Source organism: Struthio camelus, chromosome 4 (assembly GCF_040807025.1).
Source record: "Struthio camelus isolate bStrCam1 chromosome 4, bStrCam1.hap1, whole genome shotgun sequence".
NCBI classification, from domain to species: Eukaryota; Metazoa; Chordata; class Aves; order Struthioniformes; family Struthionidae; genus Struthio; species Struthio camelus.
In genome coordinates, this window is record NC_090945.1 from 35,780,902 (window position 1) to 35,798,672 (window position 17,771).

A 17,771-nucleotide genomic window follows, 5' to 3' on the forward strand; every position below is an offset into this window, starting at 1 on the left:
GGCTTCAGGGACTATATGTGTCCTATCAATCTTTCATAATGACCTATCTAAATTTTAATTTATGATATCTTACTTTAATCAATATTAACAGCACCCTGAAGTTTCCATTAAGGCGTGTAAACCTGCGTGTATCTTTCAAGTATTGTAGAAAGAGACACCTTTTGGAAATGCAAACCAGGATTAAGGAAAACAACAGAGGTATACCAAATTCTTATGGTTAACATAAACAACCATAAGAATTGGTTGTATCTGTGTTGGAATTAGCCTCAATAAACAATAACTTTTTTTAAAGCCATTAAACAGGAAAAATGACCTATCATCAATCAAAAAATCTTGATAGAATGCATCTGATATCATAAGAAGTTCTTCAATTTTGTACTTACTGGCTTAGCTTGGGCGTGCGGGTTTGGCAGGCAAATTTTCTTCTTTGCCATTAGTGGTATCCAAATTAAATAGACTCAGGTTGCCAGTGGTTCAGTAGCAGCTGGAAGAGTTTACTGGGGATTCCAGCATCTGCTTTTAGTTATTTTTTTTAAATTAGGAACATTTTTTTTTTCTCATTTCCAAGAGTCGTATACTCATTTGAAGTAGGAAGAATACAGTGGTATCAACATAAGACAAAATAGTGAACAGAAAACAGTTAGGGTGCTAGTAGGTGCTCTTTTTCAGATGATTTGTTGAAAGTGATCCTATCTGTGCTCTTTATCTGCCTATTCTGAGAGAAGAATAAAGAGGGTTTTTTTTTTTGATATACAGTAATATAGAGAATTTAAAATGATAGATTAATCTTTAATCCTTTGTCTCTGGGTGTACCCTTAGATATCCTTTTATATGAAAGCTCTTTTCAGAATCATGAGGAACTCATATTAACTTTTTGTATTGTAAAATGTTTAATAAATTTCAAAGTATTTTAAGCTACCTATCATTAACCGTGAGGTCGACAGTCTGAATGGTTCAAAGTGCAAAAAAGACTTCCAAAAGGTAACCAGAGTAATGGATAGCATGTAAGTTTTGCCTCTTTTCCAGAAAAGTTTCTATGCAGTCAGGGAAAGTATACAGAGAGTCAAGAGAGCATCAGAAGGCCAAAATGTGGGCCTGCTTTTCTAATACTATGAGTGTGCAGATTCTCATTTTTAGTTTAAAAATTTTATGAGACTAAGTATTACATAAAGTGAGGTTCAACAATTAAATATACAGCTCAGCTTAAAAAAAAAAAAGGCAAAGTTAATTCTGCAATTAATAAAGTCCTTGAAGTTGTTTGTAACCAGCATTGTGCTATGGTGGTCTGTTTTTTTGGCAGTCATCTTGTTTAAATTTGAGTCACAAAGGCATTTGGTAAATGAAGCACTCATTTTCCCTTGAAATGTAATGTTAAATTAATCTCTGATGGCTCATTGTAAACAAGATACAGAGTTATGACTTCAAGTATTCTGGGAATCTCTGTCATAAGCAATTCAGGTGCATTGTCAGCCATCAGGAGGCTGAATTCTTGAAAGGCATCAGGGACCACTTCCTATTTCATCTATGATCTGCATAAAAAACCTGGGATGGTTCATTTCGTACAAACCACCTGAGACAGATCGGCTTTCATACAGTCCCTTCTTCATGGTGAAGTGACTGCTAAGGACCTGAAGTTTTTATTTTGACTTCTGAGACTGCCTGGTGTGAAGAGTGCCAGACATCACATTTTATAACAGCGAACTTTGAGAACTTGTACTTTTTTTAAAACTAGCAGCTTTCAAAACTATTACACGGAATTCCTTGTTATTTTATGTACAGTAAAAGACAGTAGGCATACACTTCTACAGTGGCATATTATATGTGAAAACAGAAAGAGATTTTCTACTTCTAATCTGGTTTAGTGAACTGGGCTTTTTTTTTTTTTTAATGAATTCTAGCTCCTTTATTGTCAGAAACATTTGCATAAAATTTAGAGCTAATCTATCAAAAGCTGTTCCGTAAATGTGTATGGTTATTTTTATAGGCGTAAAGTTGCCACTCAATGCACAGCGGCTGCTACATGAGCAAATAGCATGAAAACTAGTAGAATCAGTTTAGAAATCTCAGTTGAAGTTCCAGTTCACGTTATGGCCTGGGATGTTTGAAGTGGAGGGAGAAGAGGAGCAGGAACAGTGAAACATAGCTCTGCAGTTTCATAATTTGCTATATTAAAAAAAAAAAAAAGTGGGTGGAGAAAGCAGTACAAGGTAACTGTCAAACCAAAATAAAAAATATCTTTTCAGTCTTGATGGTTTCTGCAGCCAAGCTAGGCTTTGTTTGGGATTGGTAGTAGGACCACCTCAAATTGTTTTCTTGTTCAAGAGATCATGAAATGCTTCAGAAATACCATATTTTGAGGAGGTTTATTTTGCAGTTCAGACATTTTATTTTTTTCCCTCCTCAAATTCATCACCAACAATTTTATAACTAGGTGTATCCTTTGACTGTAAAGGACGAAGAAATTGTTTGAAAACCCTGAACAGTGGTTTAATACACAGTGGTTTAATAACAAAATCACCACTGGTTTCTGATCTCCTTGGTTTCTGATGGGATGGCAGATTTAATGTATGAATTCAGTCAAAAGGCTTTCTTCTCAAAAAAGAGAATGTGAACTCAGAATGCTAAAAAAGGGGAGAAAATAAATGTTTTCTTAGACAATCTTGAGGAGTTTGAGTGATGGTTGGCTAGTAGCATTTTGGTAGAAAATGTTATCTGATTGTATTTTAAAATGAGATTTAAATAATTGATATAACGAGGGAGAATATTCAGTTACAGAGATGATTGGTTGGCACAGCCTTTAGAACAGAACTATTTAGTCCCAGTGAAAAGACTGCACCTTTAATCGGGATGCCTAATTTGATTTTTTTTTTTTTAAATATATCTGTCATTTGTCTGACAAGCAAAATAACAAATGAGTTCTGAATTGCATGAACTGGTCAACATGTAATCTGTGTTGCTTAGCCTTGCTGTAGTTTGCTGTAGCAACTGTCAGAAATGCATAGTAGTAATAATAATATAAGCTCAGGTATTTCAAGTCACAGGATACATTGGGCTAATTTGGCAGCATACATGTGATCTTTTTGAATGGCTTTGAAGCCATTGCTTCCTGTTTTGAGACATGAAGGTTTTTTTAGTTGCAAAAAGTATCAATGTGCCATGTTACTTTCTATGTACTGTCAAAAAAAATCTTTCACCTTATTGATCATTCAGACATACGATTGTTTACTTTCATTTGTCTTGTTATTAGTCTCTTACCAATTACTCTGATTTAAAAAAAAAAAAAAGAGGAGTTTGGTTAAATTGACAAACTGTCAAGAAAGCAAATATTATTTTCCTCTTGGCTAAAACTGACCAAGTAAAGGAGGAAGCCAAGTGATCTTGTAGAGGAAATTTTCTTACAGAGAGCAGTCCCTTTTCTGCTTTTGAAGCAAATCTTCACACAGTAAATTGCAATTTATTGGCTGTTCTTCGTCAGCAGGCCAAAATAACTGTTCATAAACAAATTACAGAAAGGCTTAGAAAGATTTTTCGAGGTACCTCTATTTTAAATAATGAAATAAGAACAGAAGAAGTTACAGTTAGTGGGCTTTTCTTTTTCCTACCTTGTTTGTGATCTACATCTAAATTTTTCTGTGATCATCCCTTCTCTGAAAACTACCTGTCTGTCTTTAAGGAACAGTCCTCTTTTAAGGAAAGGAAGTATTTAAGCGGCATACCAATTGCTATATAGCACTTTTTACATGAAGGTGATTTTTAACCCTTCATTAAAGAAAAAATCAGCAGTAAGGTACAGAATATATAAATAAAATTTATATATAAAACAGAATATATAAATAAAATTTATAAAGAGGTTTGGATATAAACTCCTGTTAATATTTTAGTAGTAAGAAGGGCATGCTACTTCTGCATTCATGCCAGCAAATTACTTAATCATCAAGCTCAATGTGTTGATATTCATGGAGGGCAAACTTTTTTTTTAAAGATCATTATAGCAGTGCTTCTAACTTTGAAAAACACTCGGTGATATGTTTGGGACTGATTTAGAATTCCCCTTTTTCATTCTCCCCCGCCCCCTTCTGATTGTTTGCTAGATGCAAAGACCTGCAATGAGGTTGATTTGGAAAACTCTGTAGATTGGGAAGTGAAGACAATTACTAGTGCTATGAAGCAGTATCTGCGGTAAGTCTCTCCCCTCCCTGTCCCTCTCCCCAAGACTATGAATTTCATATTCTAATTCTCCTATGTTATGTGTTAAGTTGCATTGCTTGCTTTTCCTGTATTTTGGAGCAAAAGTGTTTTTTGTGCAAATACCATGTTTGTTATTTGCCTTAGGGAAAGCAGGGTAAAATAATTTAGCAAAACTAATAATACTCATGTTGATATGAGATAAGCCTCAAAACATTTTTGTGTTAGGTACGTAAGTATTTCTCTGCTGATTCAGAAAACTGAAATGTTAGCAAACTTGTTGAGAGTTGTTATTTAAATATGCCTTTTATATTTTAATGTGGTGGAGTGACAAGGGGAAAGATTATAAAATTTTTAATATTTTCACCTTTTCCTTCTGGTCTGCACTTTGATGCTCTAGGTGAAATAGTAATAATATTCCTAGTGTTAAAAGCTAAGAGTGTTCAAATGACTTGTCCAGCTCTTGATCGAGGTATTTTACTAAAATGCCTAAGAGTATAAAACTCTTGAGTCTCTCTTGTAGTTTAGCACAAATGTAGTTTCCTTAATCTTCTGCTTTTATTAAAGGAATTATTACTGTAACCACTGTCAAGGAATGCTGAAGAGATATCTTCAAGTTATAAAGCCTCTCTTAGGGGAATTTTTAACTCTTAGGAAAGAGAAAAAAAAAAAAAAAAGCCCCATGTACACATAGTAAAATATTTCCTGTCTACAGTATTTCCTGAGTGCTTACTACAATATTTCATAAGCATCAACAAAATCAACTTAATAAATGAAGGTTTTAACTCTGACGTTTTAACTCTGATATCCATTCTTCAGTACATTTTTCATTTATGAGTAAGGTTTTCAATTTCAGTTTCTCCATTTGAGAAGATTTAAAAGTTTGATTTGCAGATGGTTGCTGCTTAGCAAACTTAACTGTTTTAGGCCTTTATTTTTTTCCATCAAGGCACTGACTTGTGACTCTTCGTATTTTGAAAACACGTATGAACGATGAACTACATAGTGTATGTCTGCAATGTTCCTCTGTGAAATGTCTCAATGTTGTGATTAGGAAAGGTGCTTTTGCTAGATTGGAGGCGTCACTTCAGCTCATTGAATGTGAATGGATATATTTAGTCTTATTTTCCTCAGCTTTTCCTCTTGATAATAGGTTTTCCATTTGCACTCAAAATCACTGAAATTCAAGGGCCACCCTGAAAACGGTTTCCTCTGGTGCAGGGATCACACTACTGAACGTTAAAAAGCTTTCCTGCTTAGAATAAATATATATAGAAAGGAATACAGATAAGTTTACTTATGTCATCCTTGTTTTACAGAAGCCTTCCAGAGCCCCTAATGACGTATGAATTGCATGGAGAATTCATCGTTCCTGCCAGTAAATATTTGAGTATAGTTCAAATAGAAATCTTTTCTGATAGTACTGTTGTGTCTCAGGAGCTCACTGCAAATGCAGTTTAAGAAAATTTGTTCAACCCAGTAAAAATATATGTATAAAAAATAATAAAAGCTTTAAAATTATGGAAGGGTTACTGGACAGACAAGTTTGTGGCAGACTTAGCATAGCATGATTCTCACTTCTATGTAAAAATTTTTGGTTAGACATTCAGAATATTCTTTCATATTACTTTAATTGTATAAAGATAAACATACCATAAAGGGATTATGGTATTTTTTTCTTCCATTTATGAAGAGCATGAGGTTTAGTAAAAGAAAATACACTAATTCAGGCTCATTTGAATCCTTAAAGCACTGTTGCCTGACCCTTGTTTTCAGTGCCTTGTTGGGTTGGTATCCTGACTGGCTTGAGTGTTCCTTATGTATTAGTAGAAGAAAGAAAAGTACAAGCTAAATTACACTATGGCGGTTAAGATACAGATTTAGAGAAGAGGGAATAGCAGTTGTAGTTCAGCTGTATGGTATCTAATGCGCATAACATTTTTTGGAAGAGGATGGAGGAAAATTGTATAAGAAAATTTTTTGCAAAGTATCAAACAGATATTTAGCTGATATGCTTTCTAGCCTGTAGCATTTCTGGCAAACTGTGGGAAGTAAATTAAAATAAACTTTGAGACAATTGCTTTATCTTCTTCGGTTTGCTGTAATGACTTTACAAAACTGCAGAATGTGTTTGCTTGTGGTCCTTAATTCAAAATGAGAATTAGCCCATGAAATTCATTGCCCTAACACATCTTGGAGGCCAAGTACTTGAGCAGACTTCAAGATACTTACCTAGATAGTGAGTCTGCCCATTTGTATTGGAAGGTGTTAAAATCATTTCTTGACTATGAAATTTTGCCAGCAGTTTCTCATTGTATTTTCCCTTCTCGATTTTATAGTCTCCTTCATAAGAGAATTAAAGTGAAGCTACTTATTTTAAATAGTACGTTATTCATAAGTAGCAAACGTTTTTGTAGAGGTGCTGATTCTATGTGGTGGAGGAGGGAAATTTAATCAACATTGCAGACTTCAGTTACTGTATATTTAAAAATGGTTGTTTCCTATGTTAGCTATAAAAAAACAACAATGCAGGGAATAATGAGTATCTTTTTCTCTGCAACTCTTAAAAAAAAAAAAAAAAAAAAGGTTCTCCTTCCAATTTCTTGCATTGAATATGTAATTTTACTTGTAACTATATAAGTCTTGACAGCATCTTGTGATTAATTTGCCTTGCCATTCTTTAATTAAGGTTTGTGATTTCACATATATGTAAAGTACTCTTGCTTTAAAAAAGGCTTAGGCTTTTGTGGCTGTCTGAATTTTGATCAGCTGATCAGAAGCTAAACATTTTGCATTTTCATGTCCTTTTTTCTTGCAATTGGTCCAAAGATGATATCTGCAAAAGAATTAAAAAATAAAATAAAATGAAATCTATAACACTATGCTCTGAAGAAGTACGGGGATCTTTTATATAAAATGCACTTAACAATCAAAGTTAACTTAAAATAAAACACGATCTGATGAGTGGTCCTGGTATCAAACTTCTTGCATTCAGAGTAGGTTCTTAATTTTTTTGTTTATGTACCTAAGTACTAAATATTATTATGTAGACGAGAAATACTTCCATTCTTTTCATTCTAAGCCACTACTCAGATGTAATTCTGTGACTGACTATATGGTTTATATCTAACTTTTGCAAATTCTTTTACAAATTTTTGTTTTCATCTGTGTACTGAAGAAGCCTACAATGGCCAAAATTATTCAATTCAACAAATGTGTGCACACACATGCACGCATGCCAAATAAGAAGCCCCTTTCTTATTTTTGCTTAACTTCTGTACTGTACTAGAGAGAGATGTAGCTGTTATTCAGGAGCTTTGCCTTGGTAATGTCACTCAGTAGTTTATCCTTCCCATGATTATTGTTCTGTGTCTTCAGAGGTCATTAGATTTTCTGAGCATATTAATCTGCTGTAAGTGTTATCTTATGCAATTTCCAATGCAAAGTTGCATAAGATGCAGTGTTATTGGTTGCATAGTACTAGCAAAACTGAATTCTAATGATGAGGACAATCAGTGATGCTCTAATGTAAAGTAGTACAGTTTTGCTCTGGCTTTTCACAAAGACAAAGTTGCAAAAAGTAACATCACTGTCGCCTTGCAGTATGTTTGCAAGCAGATGAGTCTGATGCAGTAGAATAATAACTACATCTGTCATTTTTCAAATATAGATGAACAGACAAAGGCATCCTTTTGCAGGTGGATTGAAAGATAAGCTCACAAAATAAGTAAATAAGCAGATAGTTCTAGAACAAGTTTACTTGCGAAAACAAAGCGCATATGTTCAATTTTGCTATGTTTGGAGATATGCAAGTGTTGAAGTGGAGTGTGTGCAGTATGTTTCTGTGCAGCAGTGGGAGAAGCTTTGTGTTTCTGTGGATTTTTTTTTTTTTTGATATACAGTTATTTGTTCCTATGTCCCGTAGAAAGTGGGAGTCCTGAATCTCGAGTTAATGCTGTTCACTTCTTGGTCCATAAACTTCCAGAAAAGAACAAAGAGATGCTGGACATTCTGGTGAAACATTTAGCAAAGTAAGTATCCTGACCTGCTTTATATTTTGTCAGAACTCTTGTCCTGTCTTTGTTTGAGGGCCTAGTTAAGTGTGGCTGGAGCTGAGGCCCATCATGATGCTGTCATACACAATACCAAGAACCAAACGTGCAAAAGCAGACAAGACGTTTGACTCATGCTGTGTGTATTTTGGAGAGGAAGGCAGAAATCTAATCCATTAATGAAGCCAGATAAGTATTTACTTTAGCGGTCCTGCCAGCAGTTGAGGTTTGATTGAAGTGAGAAAGGGAACATTATACTCTCTTTTTGCAAATTCTGGCAAAGCGAATAGTGGAGATCTGTTAGCAAATTTAGGTTGGTTTCACACTTGCCCTGGTCCAAGGCTAAGTGCATGGTATATATTTAAGTTTAATAAGAGACTGCTTTTGTTTTTAAATGGCCAATGGAAGAATGGCTTTTCTGTTTTCCAGAATTCGGTATGACTTTATTTGAGGGCACTTTGCACAAAACAAACTTCTAAAACTTGAATTAAGGAAATGTAATGTTTTCATTTGTAAAGTAGACTACAGTTTCCAATAGTAATGGAAATTTTTCATAACCTATTTCCTGTTTTTTCCTTCAATTCTTTTCAAAAGTGTTTCAAAGCATGCCAAGAAGAATCTAATGACTGTAGCAAATTTAGGAGTAGTATTTGGACCAACCTTGATGAGGCCACAGGAAGAAACTGTAGCAGCCATCATGGACCTGAAGTTTCAGAACATCGTGGTTGAAATCCTTATAGAAAACCACGAGAAGGTAATGTTTGATGCACCTCCACACTTCTAAGCGTTGCTTGAAATGATCTGCTAGGCTTATTGTGTAGCCTGAAGTTAAATAGCCCATTAAAAATTACTTGATTCTAAAGATTATCCTCTGTATATTGTATAGTTTTAGCCATTTGTATTTAATAAGCACTCCTGCATGTATGTAAAATGACATTTCAGGATGCATGTTTCCTGGCAGTAGCTTCTGTGTGTATAGTATACAAATAGATTTTCATTATCATATTTGCATATGCTCTGTTATCAGCAAATGTGATACAAGACTGGAAAAGAGAAAGTCCAGGCTCAGTTTTTAGCTCTTCCATTAAGTAGTTTGAACAAGGTCTCACTGAACTAATTGCTTTGTTTCTTGGTTTTTCTCAGAGTTCACACAATAGACAGATGACTTTAATGTACTATGAATTTTATAGGTAAAAAAGCATTATGAAAGAGCTTGTGTTTCAGCTGTACGTGTGTTATTTTAAGACTTTGCATTTGAGGTTAACGCTGAAAATGGAAGTTCCTGCTGCTGCCATGGCAGTTGCTGGTTACTGAGATACCTTACCCAAACAAAGTGCTGCCCTGTGCAGATGTCCAGAATTATTACTGCTGTTATCTGGACTCTGGAATTAGGGTGGGGGGGGGAAAAAAAAAAAGCTTTACTGGTCCTGTTGTCTGGCTGGTCCTTTGGGAGTCCTTCATGTCTGAGCTGACTTCTGGAACTGGATGTCTGAGATAGTCTGCTTGCCTGTGTCACGTTCTTCTGTTTGTTTGTTTGTTTTTATTCTTTCTTGACTGGGGTACTGGGACAACGAATGGCATCTCCCTCACTCCCATTTTGAGAAAAATTGCTTTGAAAGAATTCCAGGATGTGCTTTTCCCCCATCTTCTTATGCACTCTGAGTAGTGAAATAGTTATTTCTTTTAAAGGTCAACAGTGTTGAAATTGGCTATCTAAGTCAAGTCTTATCTACTCTATTTTAAATAAAGTCCTTCACAAGTTTGTCTGGCAATGTAATTATGCCACCTCCCTGAATGATGCAGACTAGGCAAAACTTCTGTTGGTATAGCTGTATCCACATGGTGAATTTTGTTGGCTTAGTTGACTTAGGGTGTAATTCTACAAATGCACACGCACACGCACACACTCACGCACACACACCCCAACCCTCTAGTAGATACTATGCTGTTGGAAAACTACTGTGCTGTAGATATGGCTGAAGTCCTCAACGATAAATATTCTAAGAAGGTGTAAGCAGCTGTTCATTTGGAGTCTGAATGAAGGTAAGCCTTAAAGTAAGCTCATGATCTTGAGGCTATTGCAGTGACTGTACAAATTAAGAAAATAGAGCAAGCAGAGCCAGGGTGTTTTAATGGTATATGGAGGCTGAATTTAGTTCTGTTCATTCAATTGCTCGATCGCCTCAGTTTAGCACCAGCTTGTTATTGTGCCACCTTAGTCACTTTTATATCTTTAAAAAGTAGACTTCAGTTTCGTGTTTCAAATATTGTAGTGGCTTTTCTTGTTCCTCCGAAAATGGAGAGAAGTGGGGAAAGGAGAGTACATCACAGTGATGCTGCATCATTTTCCACAATTTTTATGCCGCCTTTAGAACTAGGGAGGCTATAATTTTTTAAAGGAATTTCTGTCATTTCATTTCTAACAGTGAACTCATCATCAGTGGTCTGCCTACAACGACCTCCCTCCCACGCTAGAACTGCTTCCAAGATGGAAGGAAGCCCTAAGTGTGACCTCTGTGTATTTATAGCAAAGCTGGTGGAGAGGTGCATGCTCAGGCACTGCAGCAATTTTATACTCATATTGAATATGTTGCTATTCCAAATGAGCCTTCTTCCCTTAGGGCAGACCAAGGAGGTATGACTAAAGGTAGACAGGCTTATTGTCAGCCTAATGTTCATTTTATATTGTTGTTTTGAATTTTTATGTGTTTCATGCTTTCTAAGAGTCTTGCATTTGTGTTGTTTTACTTATAACCTTGGTGAAGTCCCAGGAAAAGTCACCAGCTGTGGGTTTAAAATATTTTCAAATATTTGATGCAGCCACTAATCTTCCTCTTTGCTAATTATTAGCAACTTCTGCTAATAGAAGCTAAATTTGGAATTGTTCAAGTGTGGTAGGGTCAAGATGGAGGTGTACTGACAGAAATTTGAAGCAACACTTAGCACTTCCTGCCTATCTAAGTTATAGCTTTGGCAGGCTGTGGAGAGGCATCTCTTTTCCTCTGTAGCAAATGAAATGACTAACAAACTTCCAAACTGTAGAAGCCATAGCAATCATCGTTTCCAGTCTGAATACAGTAATTTCGTTAGCAAAATAGTAAAAATTGTTATGATTCCTCAAACTCTTTTTAAATTCCATTAACGTTTATTATGCCTTGTTGTGTGGACAGCTTTACTGAAGGAGCTCCACAATTCATTTTTAGTAGGAGGCATAATTAATTGAGTTACTAACTTTGAACTCCTGGTGCAGTAACTCCACTATTATCACTCTGCTGAGTCCTAATTAGAGAACTTCTGTGCAATTTGTGTGTGGAAAAACTGGATCTGGGGACCTGCCCTGGGATAAGAATATCTCGCTTAATGCAGAAGCTGTTTTTTTTTTTTTAAGCTTTGTTGATAAGTACATTATTTCCTGCTAGCTAGAAACCAATCAGTACAACTTTCACCTTGTTTACACACTGCATAGGTACTTCCAAACCGTGGTTGGGAACCATTCGTAGTAGGTTGAAGAGGAGATAACTTTGCAAACATCAGACCACTGATGAGGCTGGATGCCAGAAGGTAGACTGTTCAGCCTGATATGTCATTTAGCTGGCGTTAGAACTGCACCGTGATTAAGACTAGAAGAACATCAAGAAAATATTTATTTAGCTTTTGTTCTTGTCAGTTAATAGACGTCTTTCTCAGGTAGAGTCCAATGTCCAGCCAGATGAGCTGGAGAAGCAGATCTCTAATTTGAATTAAAAGGGAAAAATAGACCCAAGCTGAGATGGTCTTTTGCCCAGGATTCTCAGAATCAACGGTTGCTGAAGGGATGCAACTTCCCAACTCATCCAGGGAAAAACAGACCTGTGAATCGTCTTCTGCCACATGGCTCTAGGGGATGTGCATGTGCAGCTTTGATATTCAAAGGACTTTGTAGTTTTGCCTGGAATTGCTGTGTTTTGTGCCGACTGGCTGTGTGCACCAGCCCTCCTGTCGCCCTTCGCTTTGAAGATTTTTTTAATGTCAGTGTCATTTCATGCTTGTTTGCCTCTTGTCGTCTCTTCTACCTCGCCATCTCAGTATGGTCTCCCTTGATTTGCATGTCCCATATCCTTCCCTTCACTGAAAAAGCATCAAGGCATTCATGCATCTCATCGTTGTGTTCATTTGCTCTGAAGCTAAACCTTTTCTTGGTGCTCCTCTTCCGAGATAATGAACTCAGGGGCTGACTACTGCTGGGTTAGTACAATGTCTGGAACAATCTTTGCGTGTTCTTTAGGTAATCATGTAATGAATAAGGGTAGTCAACTTGGACAAAAAAAAGACGTTACCTTCTCTTTCCCTCACTCCACTCCCCACCAAATGGGTTTTAAGGACAGAAATTTATTTTCCTTCTCAAGGATTTCACAGACTGGGAATCTCTGACATCTCAGCTCTTCTGGTGTTGTTTTCTGAGTTGCGCTAAGGAAGAACGGCAGTATGCTCCACGACAGCATGAAGAGCATGCATATGTTCTTCTTACTGTTCTTTATAATGTTTTGGTGTCTCATTGGAATGAACGTCGCCATTCAAAGGGGTTATTTATTTGCCATTTAGAGATGCCTCAATGGTAATGTGAGCCATTTTGGTTTCTCAGTTCCCTTAACATTATTTTAAGAGGAAAAAGAAGCCTAAGAAATGGAAAAAAAGATGAAAGAGGAGGTTGGAAGAAAAATCTTAGTGGGACTGGAAAATATAATATTCCATATGAGGGAGGAGAGAATAGTGAGTGCAAATAGTAAGATTGCAAAAATGGAGAGGAGATGAAAATTAAAGTGAAAGAACACTGGGAGAAGAAAAGAGAAGGGCTAGGCAGAAGTCTCTTAAGAAGGTTAGGAAGCCAGAGTCTGCTGAAAGGGAATGGTCATGGTAAAAGATACTTTTTTGTAGAATTCAAACAACCTGTAGGCAGAATTAGCTCAAAGATGTTCATTCTGAAAAAGTGTGATACTTCCTATATAAAGAGCAAAGACTGTCTTCACTTGTTTTCTTTGTTCGTCTTTTCATAAAGGGCAAGGATTGTACATACTTGAGATAAAATATATCTTTGTTTTAGCTTTATGTTTTGTTAATAACTTAGTCATACGGAGAAATTTTTCAATGTTTTAATTTCTAGTTCTTTAGGTAGGCACTTTTATAACGTGTTTTTTAACTAAAGGGAAGAGAAAAATGTTGTACTACTGAGGTCTTAAGCCAGTATCAACTTCATGTAGTAATACTTAAAAATCTTTAGTCTTAAAACAAATCACAATATATAATACTTATAATATTAGTGAGACAGGTGGGAGAACCAGAAGCAGGTGATATTAGTTGTTCATTTGAGAGTATGAAGTGGTACATTCAGATATGGGCCATGAATCTCTGCTTAGTAACTACTGTATGTTTAAAGGAGCCCTGCTGCAGGCAAATCTTTAAGAACTTTTAGGGCATAGTGACACCGCCATCGTTTAAATTAAGACCATTGTTTTGACAACACAGCAGATCATTTAGAGTGCTGGTAAAGGGACTTATGAGAACAACTGAAAAGGGCTTATTTCAGCTTTCACATTTCTTTGCCTTTGACGGCAACAGGGGACCAAGAAGCAATGCATTGCAGTTGTGGTGGTTTGCTGCAGTATTGAAACATCCCCACGCTGAATGTTTCGCAAGTCAGCAAGTGTTTGACTTGGGAATAAGTGTACACTAAGACATCGCCAGTGAGGCAGAGTTTGGAAAGCAAGATATGAGCCTCAGTTTGGGAAGGCATTTAACCTGCGCTTAAGTTTAAGCGCATAACTAATCAGAAGAGTCACTGAAGTTACTTTTGGGCTTAATGCAAAGTACATGCCTTAGTGCTTAGCTGACTCTAAAGAAAAAAGAGTAGCAGGCCCAACAAGGAACTCCATCATGTTTTCTCGTGGAAGTCACAGCAGCTCTTTTGTTCCAATATAGTGTGTGCAAACTCAGTAAGTTCCTTCTCTGCTCTGTGGTGTGCAGAGAGCTTTTCCATGTGAGGGAGATGCATGATGTTGTAATTGACTACAAATCTTTGCTTTGTTTAAAAGACTACTGTTCTCTAAATATTGATTTAGTTTATGGCCTAGCAAGAAGGCAGTGTACCAAACCTCCATGCACGTTTATGACTGCCACTGATGACGTTAAAAGGAGCTGTGTCTGGATCAATACCTGGACTGGTATGGCCATTAGAGTGCTCCAAAAGAAGCAAAATATGCACTGTGAGTCACCATATTAGATCAGAAAAGAAATACAAAAGCCATGCTCTCAGGGATAAAAAGCAGTCTGCTAAAATGCTGCACTATAAATACATGGCACATGTACAAATATGCGGGTGCACATTACTGCCTTCTTGATGGGAACTTCCCTCAACTTTATATGAAGTTTCTGAATGATACATACCTCATCTTCAGAGTGCAGCACCAGCAATGTCCCTAAGCAAGTAAACAGAAAGGATGATAAGGGAGTGGAATTCAGATAGCTATTTCTTTCAGTCTAGATGGTCACAGCACTGTGCTTGCATTTGTGGAGGAAGAAGCCAAAGGAGAAGCCCTTATGGAGAATGCTAGAACGGGTGTTCTAAATAGGATGTTATTAGTGAAAGAAAGTATTCTGTGAAACATTGTGGGGGGTGGGGAGGGGAGTAATTCTTGCGGTCCTGGAGAGTTTAAAAAGTGAATTCTTAGGCAGAAGCAGTGCGACCTAAGAATTTTACTTTATTGCAGCTTCCTATGGTAAGTGAAGCATTGAATTTAAAAACTCTATTTTTCTTTTTGCTTTATATTGGCTAAGCTGATGTGAATGGCATCCTGCCTGATTGCTGCCAATGACAGAGCATTGGACAATCGTGCAAGATGTGCTCAGGTTTTTGTTTATCCTTGTCAGAATTCTAGTGAGCTTTTGCCCTACCAAAGAGGTTGGCGTATTTCAATCCATTTTAACAGATTTTTAAATAAATATGATTAGGCAGTCAGCTGATAAGCCTTTATTTCCAATATTTCTGTGTGCAGGCCACTTACACTAATGAAGCATCAGTACTTCATTGCAGTAGGCATTGAACGTACACATGAAGAATATATTCTTTGCCCTCAAAACCTTACAGTCATAAAGTAAGATAAGAAACGGATTTTAACAAAAAGAGCAGAAAATATTGTACAAACCAAGGAAGGATACAGATTCTTGCACAGGCAGCAGGGAAATTACTGCAGGAGAAAATATTGGCAAGGGTAAATGATACAGTTGAAATTGTGTCACTTCACATTGACATTCATCCTGATGCTTTGTGCAATGACAACATGGTAGCGGGTCAAATATACTTTTTATTCTTAAAATATAATTACTCAGATTCCTGTTGATTAATTTTGGAGAAATCTGAATGTGGAAAAAATGTAGATTTATACACATATGTATATATATGCATATACACACACACAAACACACACACATATATTTTTTAGAAGAAATTTAAATTTCCATTGAAATTTAAGGGGAGGTCATATTTGTTTGTGTTTGTTCATGGTCTTTTTGCTGGCCCCCAACTTATTTTCTTAAGTGCTGCCTTTTATCTTCTCAGGATTTCTCACACTCTTTGCAAGACAAAATACATGCAAACTTTCTTCTTCTTCAATATTTTCCCTTTAGTAACTAACGCTGTATATTATGTTTTAGAAAGCCAGGTAATTGTAATGAATATTTCATCTTTTTATTTAAAGGATTTTTTTTTTTGTCCCTGTAAGTATTTCCTGTAACTAAACAAGGTACACAAAGCCATTAGGTGAAGGTGTATTAGGGAAGGACAACCTTTTTTAAAATACTCTCCTTGGTGTGAGTTACAGTAGGTGAGCAAAGAAGAGAAGGTGAATCTGCTGTTTCTGCTCATGTGGTGGACAAATGTGTGGATATTTCAAGCCTGGTATACCGTTAACTCTCTCATTTCCTGCAATGAGTAGAATGGATTGGTTGATAGCAGTGAACAGGCTGCTATCAGGAGCGTTCTTCTCATGAATTGTTAAAAGGTGAAACGAGATGTGATACAGTGGAAGTTGCAGTCTTTGTACCAGGAGTGCTACTTTTAGAAAAGGCTGAGTCAACAAACTCATAATTCGCAAGTGATCAAAGGACGCACGTTTTAACCTTGCTATGTTTTCTCGTTCATCCCTTCACAGCTGTCCTCCAGACTGTAATCTCTTGTTTTACAGGCTATGTTTAGTTTCTTCATTAAAGCTCAAACATGAATTACATGGTTCAAGGTAGTTAGGCCAAATGAGTGGTTGGTTGTAAGAGTTTACATACATCAGGTACACCTGAAAATTTCCTCAGTTCTTTTCTCACTCTAGCAGTTTGTCCTCCAGAACCTTTTGTATTAAGAGGGGTCAGATAGCAGGTGTTACAATTTGACTATGAGATTGAGACCCATAGCGTCCACAAGTCCCTCAAAGCAGTGTTTCATTTGGTTACGGTAGCCAGACTACGAGGCAGATTATCTCAGCAAGTGACATCTTTGCGGCAAAGAGAAGGCTGGCTGGGAACTACTTTTTTTAGAGCTTTGTGGGTTGTCCTTTAGCTCTCAGCCAAGGATGTTTCCTGTTTCTAGTTTTGACTTTTATCCAGTTACTTTTCAGGCTGCATACTCTGTTGCACTGTAACTAAATAGAGTGTGCCAGGCAACATCAAGAGCATTATTGATGCTTTCTTGTTGGTAGCCCTCTAGAGGTTTAGCTTCCGGCATCCCTCAAATCTGATTTTATTTTTTTGTTTTGTTTTTGTTTTTTGGCAAATATAATGATTGTGAATACTGTGTAAAGGTGCTTTGTGGTTTGTAGTGGAATTCAAGCCTCAAAATCCAAACCCTCGGAAAAACTGCACCCCGTACAATCTCATAGACGCCAGTTCACAGTAAAGTGTATTTAATAGTGTACGGCTGCTGAAGCCCAAAACTTGGGAGAGCTACTTCGATGCAGGCACACCTGTGTTAGAGCAGACACAGTGGTAACCTTGGTGAGGTAAGTTACTTCAGAATTCTGATAAAGTTGTTGATAATTTTGATTGAGGACTTTGAGAAGCTTTTTTGAGAATATTTTGCATGGTTTGTAGAAATAACCAGCTTTATCACCTTAAGTGCACTGAACGCAGTTTCTGTTTAGATGTCAATAATTTCTAGCTCCTGTATTTTATATCTCTTGAATTCTGTGTATGAGAACTGGAAGGAGAAACGCATCATGTTGACCAAAACCAGAAATGAAATAGATTAATCTGTCACTGTCCATAACAAATTAAAATGCATAAAGTCTAACCCCCCCCATTTTCTGAGGAATGTCACTTCCCATATTAAAGATTTCAGTAATGTTTAGTTTTAAAACTTTCATAAAATGGTTATAATCAATTTTAAAAATCAATTTTGAAATACAACTTTTGGCCTCTCCTTCTAGAAGTTAATCTTTGTAGTTTCTATTATGATTAAAGTTTTAATTTTTCAGTAGCTCCTTTTAGCTTCTGCAATTCCTCCAATTAGAAAAA

The 17,771-nt window shown here is 36.5% G+C and overlaps 1 protein-coding gene across 2 annotated transcripts in view; it reads left to right on the top strand.

Annotated features, from left to right (window-relative positions):
• The window catches only part of ARHGAP10 (Rho GTPase activating protein 10), a 150,031-nt gene that overhangs the window by 86,470 nt on the left and 45,790 nt on the right, over positions 1-17,771 (top strand). For both annotated transcript variants that reach the window (XM_068942254.1, XM_068942253.1), the window contains exons 15-18: positions 4,092-4,179; positions 5,505-5,563; positions 8,111-8,216; positions 8,832-8,991. In XM_068942254.1, the coding sequence (XP_068798355.1) occupies positions 4,092-4,179; positions 5,505-5,563; positions 8,111-8,216; positions 8,832-8,991 (413 nt within the window). The remainder of the gene's footprint in view (positions 1-4,091; positions 4,180-5,504; positions 5,564-8,110; positions 8,217-8,831; positions 8,992-17,771) is intronic.